Source organism: Netta rufina, assembly GCF_964035555.1.
Source record: "Netta rufina genome assembly, chromosome: 4".
NCBI lineage: Eukaryota > Metazoa > Chordata > Aves > Anseriformes > Anatidae > Netta > Netta rufina.
The window spans coordinates 64,518,573-64,541,746 of record NC_140127.1 but is presented as its reverse complement, the minus strand read 5'-3'; the positions used below and the strand labels follow the sequence as shown (position 1 = coordinate 64,541,746).

Below are 23,174 nucleotides of genomic sequence, written 5' to 3'. Positions count from 1 at the left end.
TTCCAGTGAGAAGATCAAGGCACCAGACCTAGGCATTGGGCAAAAAATCTAAAGTTGGATATCCATGTATGTAAATGGGTGTTATTTTACCTTGGTTATCTTGTAAAGGCACTGTCTTATGCCAGATTGGATGGTTTCAGCTATCTTTCCTGTTAGCAGTAAAGGCAGCCTGTGAAGTGCCCTTCCATTTTGTGTGTATCTGATGTGGTTTTCGATTTACGTCAGTGACCACTGCACGAGCTGTCAGAAAAGGAGCAGGCTCAAGGTCCTACAACAGGGTCCCTTCTGGGGTGCTTTGTACTCTCATGGAGTTCAGGGACAACATTACCTTGAGTGGGAGCAAAACTCATTGTCTTGTTACCAAGGTCATAAAAGGGCCTAAAAGAAATTGGAAGAGTTTGTGATGCTTTGGCAATGCATGTCTTCCAACCATAATACCTAGAGAAAATTGCCTTACCTCCTGCAGGGCTGTGATTAAATGAATTACCTTTGGCTAGATCTCAGTGGATAAGGGAGAGCAATAGGTCACCTAGCTCTTTGCTTACAGAGAAATGCATACAAGAGGATTCAGTCACAAGCTGTCACTAAGGCCAGTCTGCGTGGCTTGGACTAGCTTTGATATTGGTCACCCGTGCAGAAAGGTGGCTCCCAGGTGCAGCTGACATCTAAGACACTGTGGGTATTGTGAAGAGAAAACAGAGCTTTCCTCAAAGGCTGGTTAGGCAGATGTGCTGAACACTGCTGTGGTCAGTCAGAGGGTAGACAGGTCTGCAGGTGTGAGGCTGTAAGCCTTGGTCTCAGGGAAAACATAGTTAAACTTCAAGATTTTAAAGCTGGGACATACTGAGTACATTGAAACTATGTAATATGGAACAGGCTGAGGCATTACAGTTAGTAAACCCATGTGTGTTTTATGGGATCCTGAGAAACAGAAACAAAGATAGACTCAGCAGCTGAGGGGGCTCCACAGTTCAGGGTGGATTCGCTCGGCTTGGTAGTCAGTGAGGAGGGGCCAGCTCCCCCTTCATATTTATCTTCAGCTGCCTGGCCCTAGCAGGAAGACATAATACCAGGGATCATTTCAAGGTTTTATCCTCCATGTGTGACTGTAAACAACCAAACCCTCTGCTTGAGGATATAGTTGGGCATGTGTAGACCCATGAAGAAGGTATATCTTCATCAGGGAGCCTTATTCATTCAGCACAACCAACGTGAATAATATGCACAGTTCTCTTTCTTATTTCCTCCTGCTACGGGAAGCAGTTTTCCTGACAGCTCTTTTGAAATGCAGCATACATGGCTTAGCCTGGAATTTACTTTTCTTTGAAGCTAGAAAACTGAGATCAGTCCCTGTACCAAGCTGGGGATGTTGTCAGTAGACAAAAGAGTAAGGAAAGTTTATAACTAGTATAAATTAATAATATACAGAAGATATCAACAGAAGATGTCTGGAATTCCCATTCCCTTAAAATAAGAAGCTGTGTAATCCCTCTGCAAATCTTTAAAACAAATGGCAAAACGTAGTGGTGTGAGTACAGTTGATACTTGGCCGCCAACACTCAACACTAGCATTTCTTACCGATTTCTAAAATTTGGTGCTGTCATCCTTCATAGTTCTGTATTGCTGCCAACATAAATCCTTCCATCTTTGGAATGTGGAGGGAGATGTATGGCAAGCTGCCCTTTGTAGCTGATTTCAGGCTTTGATTCTGGGTCTCCTGTCAGCTCAGCTGGGTGCTTTGGGCAGTAGGATCAAGAAAAAGCAAGCCAGTATGTTAGTTCAGACACATGGTTCCTACAGCTAGCTCCTCAGCACTTTGGGGAAGCATAACTGGAACTTTATCTGTTTAAAAGCACAGTTTCTGGTCAAATTGAAGTGTTTTCCTGATCAGTTAAAGAAACCTAAAAAGAAAACTGGCAATTCACAGAACCTAAATCTTTGCAATTTTTTTTTTTTTAACTTTGCATATTTTACATACTTGTTTTAACCACTGTCATTTGTCTGTGATTTGGCTCCAAGCAATCTCATCTGCAGTGGTGGATGGGGTGCTCCAGGGCTGAACACTGCAATCCACAGAGTCCAGCAAATCCCCTCTGAAAAGAGGGGATTTAGGGTTCTGGTTATAGTAGTTGTAATACAGCTGTGGAATCCTGCTTTATTTCTGTCATTCACTGGTGAAATTCCAGATTAATGCTCTATGATCTGTTTTTCCTGATTGCTTTTGTTCAAATACAATTTAAGAATCCACTTGACCTGACAACCCCTTTGTATTTTGTCTTGGAACAGGTGTTAACTCTTTCCAAGTCTACATGGCCTACAAAGATCTCTATCAAATGTCCGACAGCCAGGTATTGCTCTGAATGTTTCTCGTTGCTGTGATCTGTCTTCTGTGATCTCCCTCCTGGCAGCTGAGGAGTTGCTAAGGCTGAATCCCAGAGAAACATTCCCACTGATCTGAGTGGCACTGATGAGAATTTGCAGCTGAGGGGTTTTTCTCTCTGAAGGGCTGGTACTGAGAGGTGGTGAAATTATGCATATGTTCCTTAGTATATGGCTTTCAACTTCTGCAAGGATTATTTGGGGTCTCCAACATTGCAACTGCTCAACACTGCCCAAGATTTTGCCCTCCACTTTACCTTTCAAGAACTCTATGTCAGAGAGGGAGAAAATGGTGAAACACATGAGGCAGTGACAGTTTTGAGGCTTCAAGAGTTTCTCAGATGTTGCAAACAGCTAAATAGTGTTGTTGTTTGGTGGAGATGGCCTTTTTTCATTAGGGTTGGAGATAACAATGAGGTTGTTTGTCCAGTGCTCATTACAGATTCTACCCTCTTCAGCTTTTCCATTCATAAGTATCGGGTCATTATAAATGGACAATGGCATCTGTTAGTAATAATAATGTTTGCTTATTCAGTTGAGAAAATGTTTAAATTGTACTGATTCCTAGAGCTATAGCTCTCAGTCTCTTAAATAACTGTTGCTACACCTCCAATACATGTGGTTTTAATTGTAATTTTAGACAGAATAATATATAAATATTCTCTGGGAGGCAGTGCACACCAACCTCATCTCCTGGTTGGAATTACCAGCAGAAATGCATCAAAATCTTAAATGTGCAGCTGGACTAATGCCTGTTACCCTGTGCAAATGCGCATGTTGCAAGCTATGTATTCTGCTCTATTTAATGCTTGCTGAAGTGATGCTGAGATAAAATAGGCACTGAAGAAACCATGCTTTCAATATTTGATCTGTGTTTGAAAAATGTGTTCCTGTATTACTGAAGTCTAATTTATGTAAGGAACATGTTAGCTCAATACCTGTTGAAAAGGGAACTACAATTTCAGTAAGTCTAATATCAGAAAATTTCAGTAAAAGTAATATGAACAGAGAGTTCTGAGTGTGAATGTGTTTTCCTCATTCAGCGGTATTTCCTTTTTTGTACTACCTGCAGCTCTATGAAGCCTTCACCTTTCTAAAAAGTCTTGGGGCTGTGATCCTGGTGCATGCTGAAAATGGAGACTTGATAGCTCAGGTGAGTGAACTGTGATTTTTGCTTCACTTTGTGAGAAAATTCACACAAGGCAGGGGAAGTAAAAGTGCCTCCAGTCTGAGTATATGTAGGAAAAAAGGGAACTAGCTGGTAAGAACCCTTATTGAACCTGATGACTTATGCACTGCTGGTGTAAACCCTAGGATGAGAGGATGCATGCTTTGCATGCTTTGGTAGAACATCTGTGAGGTATAGCTGTGATCCAGACAGCTCCTTGCCTTGGCTGCAAATTGGGACTGGCGAGGAAGGCAGAAGGAAGCAAGATCTCTTCTGAATCCACCAGACACAAGTAAAGCAGAACAACCTAAAGCCTTGCTCAGAGATTTGGGGGACAGAAAGTGGATGTGGGAAACTTTATACTAATGTCTCTTGTTGCAATTATCAGCATAAATATTGTAGTGAATTTAGAGCATGTGGTAAAGCTCTCAGGCCTCTTTGTTTTGGGAATATTCTTACAGATCTCTAAGGTTTTAATATAAGAATCCACAATGATCTTCTAAAGATTTAAAAACTGTGCATTGAAATATAAGTCATATTTTTTAAAGACACCACCCAGAACCAGAAAAGTGGATTCAAATTCAATGTGTTCCATTAAAAAGTCCCAGATCCCCAGTGACCTCTTTGCAGGTAAGGTCTCCCAAGTAGGGATTATCCTCACGCTAAAGCATGATCTGTGCAATAGCAGCAGATTGAAAGAGGTATCCCAAGGACAGTAATCAATAGTAAATCTCTCGCTGGTCCGAGGACAGGATTCCCCTATAAAACAGAATGGGGAGGCCTGAGTGAGTATTGTTATGAGTGCATATATCTGTGGCAGATGAATATTTTAAGGCAGTAGCAGAGATATCTCACTCCTCTGATCCCTTGTATGTGTCTAGAGCACCTCAGAGATCTGTGAAGCTCCGAGTGAGCTAACTGATTTATCTGCTCAGCTCTTTATCTGCGGGTTTATGAGCTAAAGACTAAGCAACAGAGCTGACAGGGAAATTACAGTAACAATAGCTGCAAACAATTTGTCTTTGAGCTCTACACTCCGGAAGCCACATGCTTGTTGTCTCATGCTTAAGAGAGGCTCTTAAGTGAATGCTTGAATGACTGTGGAGTGTATAAGCAATCTTGCCCATAAAGGTTCAATTTGTTGTTTTCCCCTCAGTGAGATTTCTGTCCTTTACCTATGTAGTACCAACTTACTTTTTGTAAGGCCTTTGAGAGCCTTCTTTACCTAGGTCAAGTTTAGCCAAAATAATCACTGGACTAAAAAGATACTAGTGGGGAGTCAGCAGGCACATACAGCGCAGCTGTATCCTCCTCCCATTGAAACCAAGTAAAAACTACCATTAGGATTCAAGAGAAAAATAATGCTGATTTTCCATGAAGACTAACATGATTTAAAACTACCAATGCATATATTTTATAATTTTAGCGTGACACTGAATATCCAGTCGAAGCAAAATCAATAATAATAAACATAATATTAATGTATGAATGGCAAAATGAAACTAATCAAATGGCACCCATGATGTTTTGATATGTGCTCCATTAAAATCAATGTACACCTGTGGAATTGCATTGTGGAATTACATTTTTGATAAAAATATGTTTCTGTTAGCTTTTTCTTTGATCAGCTTTAATATACAGCCATAGAATATGGGCATACAGGAAAGAAATATTAGGAAAAGAGGAAGTAGTAAAGAAATGTGAATTATGTTATACATCAACATATTTCCTCAGCATTGCTATGTCTTATAAAATCAATCTGTTCCTTATGTTTTTATTTAGAAGGATTATTGAAATAGGTGAAAAGAAAGCTGGGTGCAGGGATGTTTTGCAGGACTATCTTGTGTGGAAATAAAAATTTGATCTTATCAAACAACTACTCTATGTTATTAGCACTATCAAATCCTCTTACAGTGACTAATTGTATCATATGATCTGATTTTATGATTTCCTTCAAGATGCAAATGTATCCTATTGTGCTGTCTTGCTATTTTTTGTATTATATGGATGCAACTGTTTATTTTTTCTTGTATTTTAATTATCTGAAGTCTTTAACTCACAGTGTTCAGAACTGTTGCATTAATGGTTTAGAACATCTCGTTTTAGGAATACCTATGAGACATTATGATTTTCCAACCAAAATAATCTTTATTACACTGTCAAATTAGTGCACTCCTATTAATCAGCTTTGATTCATTGCAGAGAAGGCAAAAGTATATGTGAATATTAACTTAGGTTTTGCTCGAGTATATTGGTAATGTGTGAGCTTTGCACCCCTGGGGACCTGGGATCAAATATTTATTAGATGACATAGTAAAGTATGTTCGGTAACTCCATCCTAGTCTCTTGGGGACATTCATTCCTGTCAGAGATGTTACAGTTGTTGCACTCTGCTCATTACCTGTAGGCATGGCAGGCCAGGGTTTGAGGGACATCAGCAGCTCTGTTCCCACATTTGCTCTCTTAGTAGACCTGTACCAAACTCAGATCAGAAGTGGCTGAATAACACTTTCTACAACAAGGGAGCTTTATTCCAATACCACTTCTTGGTCTTAATTTAAAGAAAAGCGAAGCTCCTTTTCTATTTAAAAAAATTGACCTAATTGCGGCAAAGCTTTGTAGCACAGATTTTTTCTAACAATCCCCCACTGGTCCTAAGCAGGGCTTTTTGGTGTGGACACTGCCCTCGCAACTGGAGTGCACTTTTTTACTTTCATGAAAACATAATCTTAGTGATTCCCTCTGTAGGAAAAAAAGTGTAACAGAAAGCTCAGTGACAAAGGCAAGATTTTATTTGATGAAGTGTCAGCAATGTTAAACTTTAATGAAGATAGCAGTATTTCATAGGCTGAAGACAGAAGAAACTTCTGGGAGTAAAGAAAGAATTGCAGGATGGAAATATTTATAATTACTATTTAAAATATTGGTTGAAGTATGTTCCCCAGGCTGGTATCTTGGTGTCAGATAGGACTTTCTGGAAGGCAGAGGAGGTTTCAGCAGGCTTACACAGCTGCATTTGCACTAACAGAAAAGGGACGGTCAAAAAGCACAGCTGTCAGCCTGGTGGGGGCTAACTGGTACAAGAGTCTTGTCCTGGCGAGTTTGTCAGTATTTATCTGTTTTGTTCCAGGAACAAAAGCGCATCCTGGAGATGGGAATCACGGGACCCGAGGGACATGCCCTGAGCAGGCCTGAGGAGGTAAGAGGCTCTTCTCCTCTTGTCATCCATGGAAATGTTTTGTCAGGCATGTAGTACCACTGCTTGGCCTCTGTACGTGCAGACGATAGATGGGTGCACGGGGTAGACAGTCTGTTTCTCCCGTGACTTCCAGAATTACTCAAAGTTGTGTAAATCCAGGTCCCCTTAAGCCTGTTCGTATGAAATACCCTTCTGCTGCTGGCCACAGGTGCATCCCCGCAGGCCCAAGATGTCCTTGTGCTCTGTCACAGCTCCACCACCCCGCTGTGCCAGGCCTTCAGGCCTTTTGGACTGTGACCTTGGCTGTTTGGTCTGTGACTACAAATACTGGGCTGAATTTCAGATTTCTCTTAGTTTCCAAACCCCATTGCAGCTGTGCTTTGACTCTAGGATTGGGGAAGGCACAGCAGGCTGAATGCCAGCGCCACAGCTTATGGGTTAGACTGAGTTTACTGGATTCATTAAAATGCCTTGGATGAAAACCTCCTATACAATGCCTGTGGACGTATATGCTGTGTATAAATGTTCGCCAACATATGAATCTATGTTTATGTCAGCAGATACGTTTGTAGTAGAAATGCAGACTGTAGTAATGCAAATATGTGAGAATGGAAAGATGCTGCGAGGCAGCTCAATTTATGCAATTCTCTTGTAATAAAACGAGCCGCTTGCAAGGATCATCTCAGACATCTGGAAAGGGTTTCTTTAATGAGAATGAAAAGACAGAGACATGTCAATGTCTCTTAATGTAGACAGATCAGGCTGCTAATAGCATGATGGGGGGCAGTAGTGGGAAGTGACTGCCTTCCTTGAAGACTAAAGAGACAAGACCCTGGGGATTTGAGGCTAAACTTGAAGAGATTGTTGTGGTTTGCAGATCTTTATATAACCTCTCCCCAAGGCAAGAGGAATAAACTTAATTGGTCACATTCTTCTGTTGAACTGTTTATGTGGTTTTTTCATTTTTCTGTTTAACTTCCACTTAAATTATTCTGAAATAATTGAGGCGTTTCTTTTTAATGAGAGTAAAGGCCTAAGGAAAATCTGCATTTGCAATTTCCAGGAAGGAATTTCATGTCTTTTTGACTGTGCCATCTGATGGCCTCAGCCCCAGTGCTGAGGCATAGAGGTCCTGCTTTCCTTTATTTCTTTTTTTCCTTTTTTCCTGCTTTTCCTTTTTTCTGTAGGTGACTTTGGGGATTTGAGAGCAAATATTGGGATAAAAGTCCTAAGAGAACCTGAAGTGACAGTGTGATTTTAAGAAAAAGATATTTTACAAATCTGTGAAGAAGTAAGACCTGTGGTTTTGGACAGGTTAAATTAGTCAACTTTTCTAGCACAGCTTTTGGAGAGGATTTTGTGCACTGTGAAGTCAGTATTTTCAGTTGCAACAGATTTTTAGGTATTAAAATGCCAATACTGTGAGTCTGTCTAGGAAGGAGGTATAGAACTGATGACTGGGTAAAGCAGTATAGGAGCCACTGGGAAGCACTGCTCCTCCATATGAAGATGACTGCTTTGCGCCTATGTCCCAGATGACTCCTTGAAAGAAGATTGTATTTATGCTTGCTGACAGAGAGGACTTACTGGCCGATGTTTCAAAGGCTTTTATGGATTATGGGCTAAATTCAGTCCATAATGCTGAAGCTGCTGTTTGGGAATACTTTACGTTCACTGTCCTCTTATATAAAGATTTCAGGGGGTAAGCTGCCAGGGAGAGCTCCAAGCTGGGGCACTGTTCCCTTGCTTCGTTCTCCTTCCAGCTGCAGAATACAGTGAGAGGCCCAAAGTACAGGCTTGGGAAGGAGATAAGAAGGAGCCCTGCCAGCCACTTGGATGTGATCTTCCCTGAGGGCCAGCGAACTGTGTTAGCACTAGGACAACTGTACCCCCTTAGCAAGTACAGCCTGGCTGTGATTACTCCTAACACAAAATGCCCGAGGGGGTTAGCTCTTGCTTTCCAGCACTGCATATCCCACTATGGAAAAAACAGAATTTAGTCCTGAAGTATTGTTGCTAAACAATGAGAAATATGGCTCAGTACTCCAGTTCATTTTTTCTTGTCTGCTTTTGCAGTTAACTTCTTTCATTCTTTATCCCTCAGCTTGAAGCGGAAGCAGTTTTCCGTGCCATCACCATTGCCAGTCGAATAAACTGCCCAGTGTACATTACCAAGGTGATGAGTAAGAGTGCAGCTGATATCATTGCACTGGCTAGAAAGAGAGGTAAGAGACTTGCTTTTCTGCCCCCAGACTTGGATTTTGTGTTGAATAGAAGCTCAGTGGAAAAAAATAAGTTGCTGGCAGACTGATCTGTACATCTTGACCCAGATCATGGATGCTAAATATTTGGGGCTAAGAAAACTGTAAATAGGCCCTTCTGTGGTTTTCCATTGAGAATCATAGAATCATTAAGGTTTGAAAAGACCTCCAAGATCCATCTGGTCCAACGGTCCCCCTACCACCAGTATCACGCACGAAACCATGTCCCTAAGCACTATGTCCAACCTTTCCTTAAACACCCCAAGGGATGGTGACTCCATCACCTCCCTGGGCAACTTGTTCCAAAGCTTGACTGCTCTTTCTGAGAAGAAATGTCTCCTCATTTCCAACCTGAACCTCCCCTGGCACAACTTGAGGCCATTCCCCGTTGTCTTGCTCCACAAACTCTAAGCATGCCCCCCCCCCCATCCCCTCCAAGACTGTGGTGTGACCCTTGTGCATGGGGATGTCTGTGGGTCAGCATTGCTCAGTGCAGCCGTGCAAGGGTCAAGGTTAAAGACCACCCAAAAGGGACTTGTGAGCCTGGAGGGTGCCCATTTTGAAGCTACCTTTGTTTGCTGAAACAAGTGCCTCACAGAAACAGCACCTGAGGTGCTGTAGTACTGGGAGACTCAGCTCTTTCTCACAGGTGGTGGGACAGGACATAGCGTGGCATGGGGCCACTCAAGAGATTGAAAATCTTTGTCCTTTCACAGTCAATCTTTCTTTTGCAATCCTCACTTTCTGCCACACACTGCATCTTATTAATAATTCCTCTCCTCTGCTCCCCTCTTTTCTCCTGAATTGTCAGTGTTTTCCCACCCTTTTCCTTCCTTCTTTTCCTTTTCTTTTCCCACTTTGTCTTCTGTTTCCTCCATTTCTCTGACTATTTCCACAGTGCCTCTCCTCTTCTTCCACTTGCCTCTGTTTACAAAGGTGGTGAGGAAAAAGGTCAGGCCATAAAGAGCTTTTCCCATCTTGTTCTCGATGTCAGTTTTTACTTCATTTCATTTGAAAATGAAGGAGGGAAAGGAGTCAGGACTGTTCTGCTGGTTTCTGCTCGAAAGTGCATGAGCACTGTGGAGAAGCCAAAGAGCTAAATATTATCTTGGTATTTGTATTCATGGAGACTTGGAGTTTGCTGGTGGGACCATATGCTGTTATCTGCTGGTGCTGTGCCCAACTTGAGAGTGGTAAAAAGGCATCTGTCAGCTGGAGCCCATCCTCCACCTAAAATCACTCTGAAGCAGAGCAACAGAGAGAACATGTCTGTGATTAAAATAGTACAAATTAAAACCAGGTCTGAACTGTCTCCTCCTGGATTAGAAAGAGAGCTTTGTAAATATCCTGATCAAAAGCATGTGTAACTCAGAGAGCCTCCTGATTAATTTTTTATCATACAGACAAAGCCAACGCTGCTTAATTTTCTGGGAGCTACGCTGACCATGTAGCAATGCATAAATTATACATGGCTGTGTGCAGCAAGCTCTATAATGTGCTGGAAAGAGAGTGGATTGTAATCAGTTCCTGTATATTCTTGCTTTCCCCAAGGTCCCCTTGTTTTTGGAGAGCCGATCACTGCCAGCTTGGGGACAGATGGGACACATTACTGGAGCAAAAACTGGGCCAAGGCTGCTGCTTTTGTAACCTCGCCACCTCTGAGCCCTGATCCTACCACTCCAGATTACTTGAATTCACTCTTAGCATGGTAAGACCTTATTTTTATTTTTTTTTATAGGCTAATATCTGGACAAGTACAAATGCCACATGGAATAAAGCACCTAGGGATCAGCTCAGTTTCCTTTAAAGCAGTCCCATACAAGACACGGCAGAGAAGGAATGGTAGAAAAGCAGGGATTGTTTTGCCCCTGTGTTTAGGCTGCCAATCTGGTGAGCAGGCCTGGACCCTCCAGATTCTAGTTAGCACATTCAAAATACACTTGTTGGCTATTCAGGTTATATTTCTTTTTCCTTCTGCTTTTCAAGTGATTCCTAGTTGCACAGCTAGATAAACAGTCTTTAGCCTAGGACTTCAAACTAGCTTTCTCTCTAATTCTCTGTTTTCTCTAGCCAAATAGTTAATATATAGTTGGATCACATCACCTTCCAGAGTAAGCAATAGCCTGGTGGATAAACCCCCATCTGTGAGCATAGTCTCAGTTTTAAGTCCCAGTCATATATCACAAGCACAGGTCCTGAAATTAGAGTTGTCCCAGTGCAGAGAGATAGCTGGAACCAAGATAGCTTTCCTGGAGCCATTTTGGTCAGAGCTGGTGCAGGTAAGCTGGAGCACTTCTGAGAATTAGGCTGTCTTAAACTAAATTGTAAATGTTCACAGCAGCACTGCACTGCACTGTTAATGAATGTGTAGTCAAGCTCTGAGTTACATGCATTCCTGGTAAGAACATGCAGGCATTTGCTCTGTTCTGAAGACCTGGTGGCCTGATTTTCCATAATTGATATTTCTGTTCCTTAAAATAAGAACAACGAGGAAAAATTACTTTTCTGGCCTCACATGTCATTGTCAGCATCATAAAGAGTGAAGCTCACTGTGTGAGGGTAAGGCTCTTAGCCAGCATACGTGAATGTGTATAAGAATGTTTGGTCCTTTACTGTCAGACACAGCTACATGTTTTCAGAAAGAGTCCACAAATAACGGTATGTGGGTTAAAACAAATCGGCTAAAATAGAAAGAGAAATTTTAGACTTGGAATCCAAATAATGACATTAACATTAACATCAGAAAGACAAATTGAGGAGGCAGAGAAGTTTTCATTATCCTCCAACCATGCAAAAATGACTTTTTTTTTCTTACTGGCTTAAAGTCCTAGATCATAAATGACAGCAGCTTAGCCTGCTTTTGGTTTTAATACTTTAAATCTATACTGTGAAACTAAAAAGAGCTGTGTATATTATCCCTCTGCCATGTGTTTGTGGGGAATTTTATGCAAGAATGATGGTAAAGATAATATTTCACTTTTCTATTTCACTGTTCATCAGGAGATTGGTAATTTACATTCATTAAAGAATCCTCACAACAATCTTCTTCTGCAAGTATGCATACTGCTTATGCTGTTTCCCACAGAATCTGTTGATTTATTTTTTTTTGCTAAAAAGTGGAAAGTATAAAAATCAAAGGTGTCTCATGAGGTTTGCAGATTGGATTTGTCTTATGACATTTGGTCCTTTTTTCATCCACGGGCCATACACCTTGGGGTAGCTTTCATCTTCCATGGTGTACTGCCGCATTATTGCTGCTGTGACGTGCTGTTTCTTCTGAACTGGAGAGGTGGGATCTTGGTGCTAAATGGAAGATGTCATCAGCCTTGAAAACATCGTTTATGGTGAAGAATAACATCATGAAGTATTAGTGAGGTGCTTAAAGATATATACGTCTTTGGTTAATTCCCACCAGTTTCTTTTTCTGAGATGTTTTCTGTGGTGATCCCTTTATCTCTCAATTTGCTAGCTGATCTGTTAGCTGTTAGTAGAGGAGATCTATCAGTAGGAGTGCTCGTGTATAACCCTGAGTTGTTGGGTATCTCCCAAGAGTGACATTTGGCAGCTGCGGGGGTCTTCTGTTGGCTAGACTGGGGAGTGCAGAGCCTGTTATTAGATGTTAGAGGAGAAGAAAAGTGGAGTTCAGACGAGTTAATAGCATAGTGGAAGGAGAGCGTAACAACATAAACACAAGGAAACAGACAGGGATATAGGGCTTGGCTGTGACATTGATGTTTTCATGGCTATATTAATGCCAGAGAAGTAAAAAAGAGGAGAGAGTCTAAGCTGTGAAGAACTTAGCTGACAGAAAAACAGCAAGAAAGAAGAAATGGCATGCAGTTCATATCTTTGTGTCTGTGTTAGAATAAATTAATGTTTTGCTGATGGATTTGGTTTAATCCTATGCAGTAATACCAGACACTCAATAATTAGGAATAGCTAAAACATATCTGCCTTTTCACCATTAAATACATGACTTTGCCTTCTAACAAAAAATGAATGGCTGGTTGTGAACATAGTGAAGAACCAGAAAGGAGGCTAAAGGGTCTTCTCTGACTGTCCGCAATCATTAGGGCTGGCAGTCCAGAAAATTGCATTAGAATTACTGATGTGTGATCCCTTTTTTTCTGTAGTTGGCTATTTGTTAGCTTGTTGGAACCTAAATTTGTGGATCAAAGTCATTCAAATGTTTCAAAGCTGGAACTTATATGATCAGTTTTAAAAAAGGTTGTCAGCTTCTTGTGGACATCACCCTTCTGGACTGATAGAAGCAGTTGTAGTTTGTTTTAATGTGCTTGACTCCTGTAAACTTAGTCAAGATCTAAAACTATTAGCCGTTTCCTGTGGATAGTAACCTTTATTTATTTATTTATTTATTTATTTATTTATTTATTTCAAGATACCACATACTGGTTTTGTTCTTCTTCCTTATTCCCCAAAGTAGCAGTGTACAAGTTCTGATATCTGCAAAGCATTTTTCTCTAAGGTGAAAAAAAAAAAGATACATAAAATCATTGTTGTTTGGTTGCTCTTTCTGTGTTTTACTCCATACCTTTGTCTGTGTAAGACATTTAGATTAAATAAATCCAGAGTGCAAGAGTGCAAGTACACTTGAGCTATCCACTTTTTTGTTTGTTTAGAATACTACTCCCTTTTTTAGAATATTCTTCCTTTTTTATTTTCATCATTCTGTTTTGGTAGGCCAGTCAAGGAATATTTGTGTAAAAATTACAAGAGAAGTATATGTGCAGAGGAGAAATGCAGGGAAACAAGCTTGATGCTCATTACTCTGCATTGTAAAATATGCTTTTATTTCTAAACACGGTTATGAATTTATCCTGAGTGCATCAGACATTTCCTTAATCTTTTAATAATCCTTTGTCCTGGTTAGTGCTTGTGTCTGATCTGTCGATAAGCAGCCTTAAACCTGAGGGGGCTGTAATCTGGGAATTCAGGATGTTCCTGAGGGAAAGTGGAGATGTCCAATACTGCTGTTGCTCTTCAGTGATATGTGGCCAACACGTAGAGGCTGCTGACATGACTTGTAGCCTATACCTCCATCGTGTAGGCTCCATTTGAGTGAGTCCGAGACCAAGGTAGCCTTGGTGACTGCTCTAAACCTTCTGTGTGTTAACTCCGCAGTGGGGACCTGCAGGTGACGGGAAGTGGACATTGCCCATATAGCACTGCCCAGAAAGCCATTGGAAAGGACAACTTCACTATGATTCCTGAAGGGGTCAATGGAATTGAGGAAAGAATGACTGTGGTCTGGGACAAGGCTGTAGTAAGTAATTACTTACTTGTATGGATTAAAAAGAATTTGACTGTTGGCTGAATAATGCAAGCCAGGAGACTCTTGGCCGGTACTTCAGTGACTTTCTAATATATATCTGAGAATTCCCAGAGACCTACTACAAGATGAACTGTTTGTTTCAAAGTTTTATAAACTCAGGTCTGTGTTTCATTTCTGACAGCACAAAGCCATAGTGTTTTATCAGACCTGAGGCTTCACAGACTAAACTGCTGTAATTTTTTCAGTTGTGTCAGAGGAGTTGCTTCTCACAGACATAGGATCTGGAAGCAGTTTAATGATTTTGAAGTAGACCCCGTATAAACGTGATGAATGGATTGTTTGAATTTGGGAAGTGTCTCATCGTTTTTGAGAAATTACAAATGGATGGCAGCTGAGCCTGAGGCTACACCATGAAATGCTTTGAAGGAGAACACTGCATGTAATTCATAGTGGCATATTTTGCTGTGGGGTGCCGGTGTATGTTAGCAATTTTTTGATGGTTCCATGGATCCTGATATAAAATGATATCCTCCCTCCATTGCCCGTCTTCACATAAACACCCAGTCTCACTCACACATGCACTTATTACCTTACACTGCATTGCACTTGAATGCATATTGCAGACTGCAAGGTGGTAATATTTAAAATGCTCTCATGAGCACTTTACCCAGACCATGTTTAATAACCCCTTTCTTCAGGGAATGCTATTGAGTTTAGAAGCACAGAAGCAGCTTCTGATATCCGGCATGTAGGAGCAAAGCAGGAAAGCAAGAAAAATGCAACGCAACCTGCCAGGGATATTTCCCTTTTGTTAACTCATATGAAGGGAAACAGCTGCCACAAGTGTTACTAAATGGGATTTACAGGTGGTGACATTAATTCCTGGACCACTGAGTAGCTTATGTTTTGTGAATCTCCTGGTTGACTAGGCAGAAAATGTGTTAAACAAATAAACGTTGCTCTTGTTTACTTCCAGAGAAGACCCCAAAATACTCTGCTGAAAAATCAAAAAGCTGAAGTGAACAGCTGCTATTAAGCCATCACTGACTGTATAAAAAGTTCAATTGGTGGTGACATTTCTCCAGGCAAGAGCTTTATAACTGGGGTTGTATTACTTAGATTTATAGATGTTGTAATACTACTAGTAGAATGGACTTAATTTGCAAAAAATGTTTCTAAACAGTCTGAGCATTTTTTATATTTGATCTTTTATTTAATCTTGTAATACTCATATAATTTCCCTGGTTTAAAATCAGTAAAATATTTAAATGGGAATTATTAGGACTAGCAGCAAAGCACACATGCATCAGAGCAGGGAAGCGGACCTTAGCTGAGAAACTTGACAGCCAGGAATAACGCATTCACTTACCTGAAACTCCAAAGTAATGTTCCTTATATAAAATCCTGCTCAATAAAGCCTAATTTCGTGCAACATCACCAGATATATGAACAACACACTTTCCTGTATCTCCTCAACCATTCAGCACTCTGAATACTCAATCTCTGTATTATAAATGTGCTTTGGTCAAGTTATGTTGTTTTTAGGCCACAGGTAAGATGGACGAAAGCCAGTTTGTAGCTGTCACCAGCACCAATGCTGCCAAAATCTTTAATCTGTATCCAAGAAAAGGACGGATTGCTGTAGGATCGGATGCTGATGTTGTTATTTGGGACCCTGATAAGGTGAAGACTATAACAGCTAAAAGCCATAAATCGGTAAGAAGAAAAAGAAAACAAGCAACGTCTCTGTTGCTTTTCAAATGTCAAATTCATGTGAACAAATGTATTGGATATAGAAGAGTGGGGTAACAGCCTGGTCCTTTTCTGAAACATGTAATTATTTCTGAAAATGAAAGTATTGAATCTTGCATTGGAAGGATTTCTTTTCTCTCAGCATATACAATTGCACTATTTTTGTATGCTTGTGCCTGACCTGTAAATAGGTGTGAATCAGCAGGTCTGCAGCTGAGGTTAATAAAGTTGTGAAAATACATAAAGTTGTGAAAATAAAACCAGCTCACTTCTTGTGCTTGTATGAGAAACACCTCATATAAAATGCACAATTAAATCAATAGTATTCTAGCATATTATAGATGATTAAATATTTTGATAGTACAGCTCTGATCAGCTTTATGGATGGGATTTCTTATTTAATTCCAAAGCTTTGATGTGTAGTACTTCTCTGCCCCTTAACACAGAATACCAGTGACTCACAGTCATGTTAATTTTGGCAGTGACGGGTCTTATGCGTTTACCTTACATGTTATCTATCTCAAAGTTTTTATCTTATTATGTTCAGTGTTTTTTTTAATACATATTGGGAAATTTTTCCAAAACTTGTATTGAAAATCTAGTGATATGATTTATATTAAAAGGGCAGAAACCTTTGAAAACCTTTAAAAACTTTAGATGATGCATTGTTTATTTCTCTGTCTTGAGATATCTCAGTATTTTTGAGAAAGTAATAATCACCTGCCACTTGACTGTCATTTCCATCTAGCTTCAAGCTTTCCTGGTCCTTTCTGGGCTTTTTCAGATAGAAAAATTCAGACAGAAATATGCTGGCCCTGAAAACTCAGTACTTGCTGCAAGTCTGAAGCTTTCTTTGCAGGGGCTTAGAAATTCCCTTATGCAGTCACACCGCATGCGTGATAGGACTAAATCTTCTGGATATCCAACAGCTGAGTCAGAATTTTCCTTCTTATTAAGATTATTGAATTTCTAGAGGTTCTGGGTAAACAGGGTAAGTCCTCAAAAGCAAATGAGATAAAGTCTTGATGGAAAGTGAGCAATACATACAGGGGAGTCTGACTGGACAGATGCTTTTTAATCATTTAATCAATAACAATGCGTAGAAATGCATTGCTTTTCCTTCAGAAAAAAAGCAATTTTATATGCCTGTTAATGGCAGTTGCTTAAAAATATGACTACAAATGTGTATTGTAAGTTACTAAGTGAAGGAGACCTTGTACTGAACTTGCAGTGAGTATATTGGTTGATCCTCAGGCTGTTGAGTACAACATCTTTGAAGGAATGGAGTGCCACGGTGCCCCGCTAGTGGTCATAAGCCAAGGGAAGATAGTGTTTGAAGATGGAAACCTGCACGTAAATAAAGGAATGGGCCGCTTCATCCCTCGCAAACCTTTCCCTGAATATCTTTACCAGCGCGTCAAAATCAGGAATAAGGTAATGTCAGATATTATTTAATTTTCTTCCAAGGCATACCTTTTCAGAACCACATTAGCAAATTTTAATTATTATTACTACTGTGCTAATATAAATCTGTATTAGATGACCTATGTATGATTTATGTCTGACCTATGTTTGTATATGGTCAAAATATGACCAAAAACTGGCTCCTCTGCAAGTGCGAGCTGATATAATTTAAAATTGCACTTCAGTGGGTAGAGCACATAAGTGCCATTTGGGTATAATTGCTGTATGCCCAGCTGTGCAGTCTTTTGAAGGGAGGTGGAATAGTGATAGAATTTACTTTTAGTTAGATGTCAGCAAAAAGATGCAGATTCTTTGGAAGGAGGGTTAGCCAGAAGAAAAATAGCATTTTAAATTGCTACTAAGCTTCGCATGCTGAACAGCCCCATTGCAGAGAAGAAAAGCATCTAAGTCGGAGATGCTCATTATATTTGGCATCTCTGAACTGCTGTTGGTGCATTTGCTAAACTGAGTATTAGCAGCATTCACAGCTCAGGAAGCTTTTATTGTGTATTTAAATAGAAGCTTGGGAAATGACCAAGATCACGACTGGGTCAGTTCTGGTATTGAATTATATTCACACTCCCCTGTTGAAAACCAGTTGGCTTGGTGCTAGTTTTGGGTTGCTTTTTGCCACTGGGCAATAAAGTACTTTGTGAGAGCAGGTAGCAACGACAAATTTACCAAAAAAATGTATTTTCTTCAACAAGGCATATGCCATTGCCTGTAAGGGTGGCATCTGAAATTAAGTCTACAAGTGGGAAGGATAAGAGGCATAAAAATAAAATGCATCTGCAAAGGAGTTTTGCAAAATACCAACAAATTAATTTTTCTTTCTTTTTTCTTATTTTTTTTTAACGTTAATCGGTTAGGTGACATGGGTCTCCACATCTGCCTTTCAAGGGTTTAGCACATGGGAATGCTATATAAATTGGAGTGATGATGCTATTTAAATAGTGAAAACAGCACTTGAAAAACAAGTATCAGAGAGTGGTGCCTTACACCAAGGATTTGCTCAAAAGTAACCAGCCCAAATAACTTGCATCTTGTAGTGGGCCTGGATTTGGGGAACGACCTTTGATTCTAGATCCATAAGCAAAGGTCTGCAGAGGGACCAAGTGAGGCATTGACATTATTGCTCATCCAGCTCCCTCTGCTGCCTGCTGAGAGGAAGTGAGAGCAGTCTTATGTCTTGTGTTTTTCACAGTCAAATTTTTTTAATTGAAAAGATTTAGGAAAACCCACTGATCGTGATATCAGCCACCATCATGTGGCTATGTCACCACACAGCAAAACCCATCACACAAGGGTCTGCAAAGCTTTAGCTGGCCCAGGGAAAACCTCCTGGAACAGGGATAGCAGTGCAAATCCCTGCCTTTGTGGAGCCCTGGATAGCGGATTCACTGCTGTGATCAGCAGCTGCTTCCCTCGGGGCATTAGCTTTGGCTCAGCTTGTGAGACAGTGTCTCTTCTGAGCCTGACGTCCCTGTCACCAAAAGCAAGGAAAATGCACTGATTTCTGTAAGAGCAAGATCAGACCCCCATGAATAGTGTGGCCTTCCTCCCCAGTACTTTAATTGTACTGTTAACTCACTGGGGAAAGGGTCCTGAAACAATAGTTGTGTAAGCCTTAGATTTATAATCCTTGGGATGGGCTTTGGATTAAGAAATTCAGTGGCTTCAGATTCTTCCTGAAAATTTAAAGTGTTTTTTAAAGTACTGTTTCCTAGATTTCTGTGTTTGTTTGTTTGTTTGTTTTTTAGGACAATGAGACTGTTACAATTATCTTTCCTCATAATTCTAATAGGAACAGTACAGGGATAAGATAGAGACCTTAAACTGAAATCAAAACTCAGGTGACAGATAGTCTATTGACAGATAATGAAAGATGGGTCCCAAGCTGCAGTCTGTTGTATAATTGCTTTTCTAGTTCGTGACAAGAAGTGGAAACTTTTGAAATTTTATTTAAAAAAAAAAAGTCACTGCTTTTCAATGAGGTTCTAATGGAAATAATGTGATATTTGAAGGGGAGGAGCAGAGAAACCAGGTAAGAGCTGCTCCAAAATAGTTACTGCACCAAGCCTGTCTGAATTTAAGAAGCGATTGGATTGTGCATGTAGTTACACGGTACCAGGAGTTGGACTTGATGATCCTTATGGGTCCCTTCCAACTCAGGATATTCTATGATTCTAAGAGTGAAATTGCTAGAGTCTATATAGTGATTGTCAGTCTTACCACAACCAAAACGTGATTCAGCAGCTCACATATGAGACTCACCTGATCCCACCATACTGAAAATCCTTTGAATGTAGAGATGACATTGACTGATCTTACATAAAATAAATATCTTAGGTGAGAGCTATTGTTCTTTTGAGATCCAATTTTTCTCCACTGACTGTGAAGGAAGCCTATTAAGTCTTGATCTCATGTGTTTATATATATTTATTATATATATATATATTTATAAAATTATGAGAGGAGACTTCATAGTTTCCTTTTTATACAAAGCTGACTGTAGCTTTGACAATAGTACGAATGTGTTTTTACCTCAGCTAATGCAGAATATAGCTCTGTGCTCGGTGGCCTCTGTTTACCAGTATCATTAGGGAGCATTATCAGGGCATTCAGTGTCTGATTTTATTCTGCTCTTGCAGGTGGGAGGACTGCAAGGAGTCTCCAGAGGAATGTATGATGGGCCTGTGTATGAAATCCCAGCTACGCCAAAATATGCAACTCCTGCACCCTCAACTAAATCCTCCCCTGCCAAAAACCAGCCCCCACCAATCAGGAACCTCCACCAGTCTAATTTTAGCTTATCAGGTAAGTCAACCTGACTCATTAGAAATGCCTTTAAAGCCTTCAGTATGTATGGATTGTTGCTGATAAATTTCAATTATAAAAATTACCTCTTTAATCGTATATGTATGAAATATATATACACATATATACATATATATATATATATATACATGTATGTATATATATACGTAAGAACATCTATAGTTAGGTATGTTCGTATACATTCTTTCTCTAGGAATATTTTACAAATTACCAAATATTCAGAATGTTTGTCATCTAAAATATTTATCTGCTTGCAGTCTTGTAGTATTATTTACCTGACACCTTATGGTTAGCTGAGGTCTCTGGTTGATATAACTGAGGCCTGTTAGTACGTATCAGTGATGGGACTTGGGCCTGGTGTGACTCATGTGGCTCAAACACCTCACATTTCTTTCTTGCTGTATCACCAGAAACTGCTAGACACAGAAACTTCAACTGTCCTTGTCCATGGTCAGAAAATCACATGCAGAATCTATTAATATGCCGATTATAGTATTTCTTGTCTCTTTGCTCTTGATGCCCAAAACATTTTCCACAGTACGTAAGAAATAGACAAGAAAATCATCCTTTGGGGTTGTTGGAAATAATTCCTGACGTTTGAAGATAATTATAAGTGTGCCAAATCATTGTCCTTCAAAAGTCTACAGCCCAGTTGGTAAATAAGTGGCTCTTTATGATGTTGTTATGAAAGTGACTGGATTTTCTCCCCTGTGGGAGCCAATGGTGGAGTTTTCATCCCTGACAGATCCTGTCTTTAGAAACTAAATGAAACCTCTGGAAGAATTCCTAAGGAGAGCAAATATTTTAAAGACCCTTCTGGTGAATTGGAGTATATTTTTCCCTGTACATTTAGGTCCATGGTGAGCATATACAAATATGTAAGTCTCTATGAAGCAAAAAAGTGCTTTCAATCTTGACCTCTAACAATAATAATAAGTGGGATTTTCAAAAGCACGCAAACCTGTGGTTTCACAGTCCACTGCTGGATCTGTGTATTACCGTGGCACCTGGTGCTAACAAGCATGACCCAAATCAGGCAAATGCACATTACTGTTTATGGAATTAACCAGAGACTATGATAGCATTTAAAATGATCCTACACTTTCATGGTAGTGTTACGTTACCTGTAAGAAGCTCGTGTGATCACATGATATTTAGTGTGGCAGAAAGCTGGCTGTCATAAGTTTAATCTTCCAGCATTTTAAAATGTATTTTGAAGTGGGTATGAATTTATATGAGATCAATGTTCCTTTTCATGTGGACTTACAATCACTAACATCAGGTTTTCTGTACTGTTAACCCATGGACCCAGTGAGGACAGGCATTCTAAATCAATGAGGCAGGTTTGAAAAAGCCACTCTACATTACATGAGTTTATTTTTCTCAGTTAGAGCAGCAATATTTTTCCATTAGTGTCTGATCTCATGAGGCGAATCTAGTCTGTAGATTGTCATCTCTGTACAGGCTCTTTGTCAGGCTAGTGGAAAACAATTGCCCATGTAGGATGAGCATCAGTCTGATCCCAAACATTTAAGCCTACAGTTCTTATTGAAGATGACTGGAGCTAGGCACAGAAATGTGCCTTTGAAGATCTCTCTAGTGCTTCAGGCAGGGGTCTGGCTCGAGAGAAACCAACTGATGTGAGGGAAGCATAGCTGGAATGTCAGGTAAAGTATCACTGCTGATGATTTTTTCCTTTTCATAGCTTTCTTTCCTGTATTCCTCTTGTTTCAGGAGCTCAGATAGATGACAATAACCCACGCCGTACTGGACACCGCATCGTGGCACCTCCTGGTGGTCGCTCTAATATTACCAGTCTTGGCTGAAAACTGATGGACAGAAACACAAAGAGGAAGGATCATGGGAATAATGTACCTTCCCTTCAATATCTGTGTTATCAAACCCACAGTTTTATTTGGTACTAATGGAAATAAAAAATGAAATGTCTTTTTTTTTTTGTATAGGAAGAGGTGATAATAGTGTGGTGTGTTTGCTTGGAACTACTTGCCTCACAATTGTGCTTTCATGCCATAGTCACCTTAAAGCATGGTGCTTCCATTGCCCCTTTAGTGACTACAGGTTTTAGCTTCGTCTCGTAACTGAATGATGGTTCCTTTGCACCCTTTCGCTGTATTAGAGTAGTTAATGCATGTTACTGAGTTATTTATGCAAGTTGCATTCAGTGAGTGAGTCCCTATAGAACACGTTGCCAACAATTGACTAGACACAATGCCAAGATTAATATCTGTATTTGAAAACCATCACCAAAAACACTTATGAAGGAAGAAAATGGCCATCTTGAAAGTATGCAGTAGAGTAGTATAGGCAGCTTCTGTTTTATCTTTAATTTATTATAAACCCAAGAAGCACTTCAGACTTTCTCAGACACAGAAAATCACCAGAACTTAGAATGACAAATGGTCTCTGTAGCACCTGTCTGTACCCACTCAGTACGTTCCAAGTCTGTGTCTTCATTGTTTCCATTTTCAACAGCGCCATAATTTATGCAAAGCAATGCCATTGCCACCCCTGCAGGGATTTCTCCACCTGGGCAGTAGTGCTCTCCTTCTGCATGAGTTTTTTGGTACTTACAGATAATCCAAGTTGCCGTCGGATTTTTAAAGTTTTTTGTACAAAGTTTTTCCTTTGTAATCACATGCATTTTTACTTACTCTACCGTATCAAGATCTACTAGTCGTGGTTCTATTTCTGAATTCAAAGCTTGTGAAATAAAGGAAATTAATTGATGGGTAAGCGTCTTCCTCTGCTTTCCAGTGCTGTTACTGCTATTATTAAAAATTTAGAATGGAGAAACTCAT

At 40.0% G+C, this 23,174-nt stretch overlaps 1 protein-coding gene across 2 annotated transcripts in view; it reads left to right on the top strand.

Moving 5' to 3' along the window:
- Positions 1–22,181, top strand: part of CRMP1 (collapsin response mediator protein 1) — a gene marked incomplete at both ends in the record, with an annotated part of 47,680 nt that extends 25,499 nt beyond the window's left edge. For both annotated transcript variants that reach the window (XM_084285947.1, XM_084285948.1), the window contains 10 exons: positions 2,288–2,349; positions 3,453–3,533; positions 6,679–6,747; positions 8,852–8,972; positions 10,560–10,716; positions 14,151–14,292; positions 15,847–16,017; positions 17,308–17,487; positions 20,169–20,334; positions 22,090–22,181. In XM_084285947.1, the coding sequence (XP_084142073.1) occupies positions 2,288–2,349; positions 3,453–3,533; positions 6,679–6,747; positions 8,852–8,972; positions 10,560–10,716; positions 14,151–14,292; positions 15,847–16,017; positions 17,308–17,487; positions 20,169–20,334; positions 22,090–22,181 (1,241 nt within the window). The remainder of the gene's footprint in view (positions 1–2,287; positions 2,350–3,452; positions 3,534–6,678; positions 6,748–8,851; positions 8,973–10,559; positions 10,717–14,150; positions 14,293–15,846; positions 16,018–17,307; positions 17,488–20,168; positions 20,335–22,089) is intronic.
- Between the last annotated feature and the right edge of the window lie 993 nt (positions 22,182–23,174).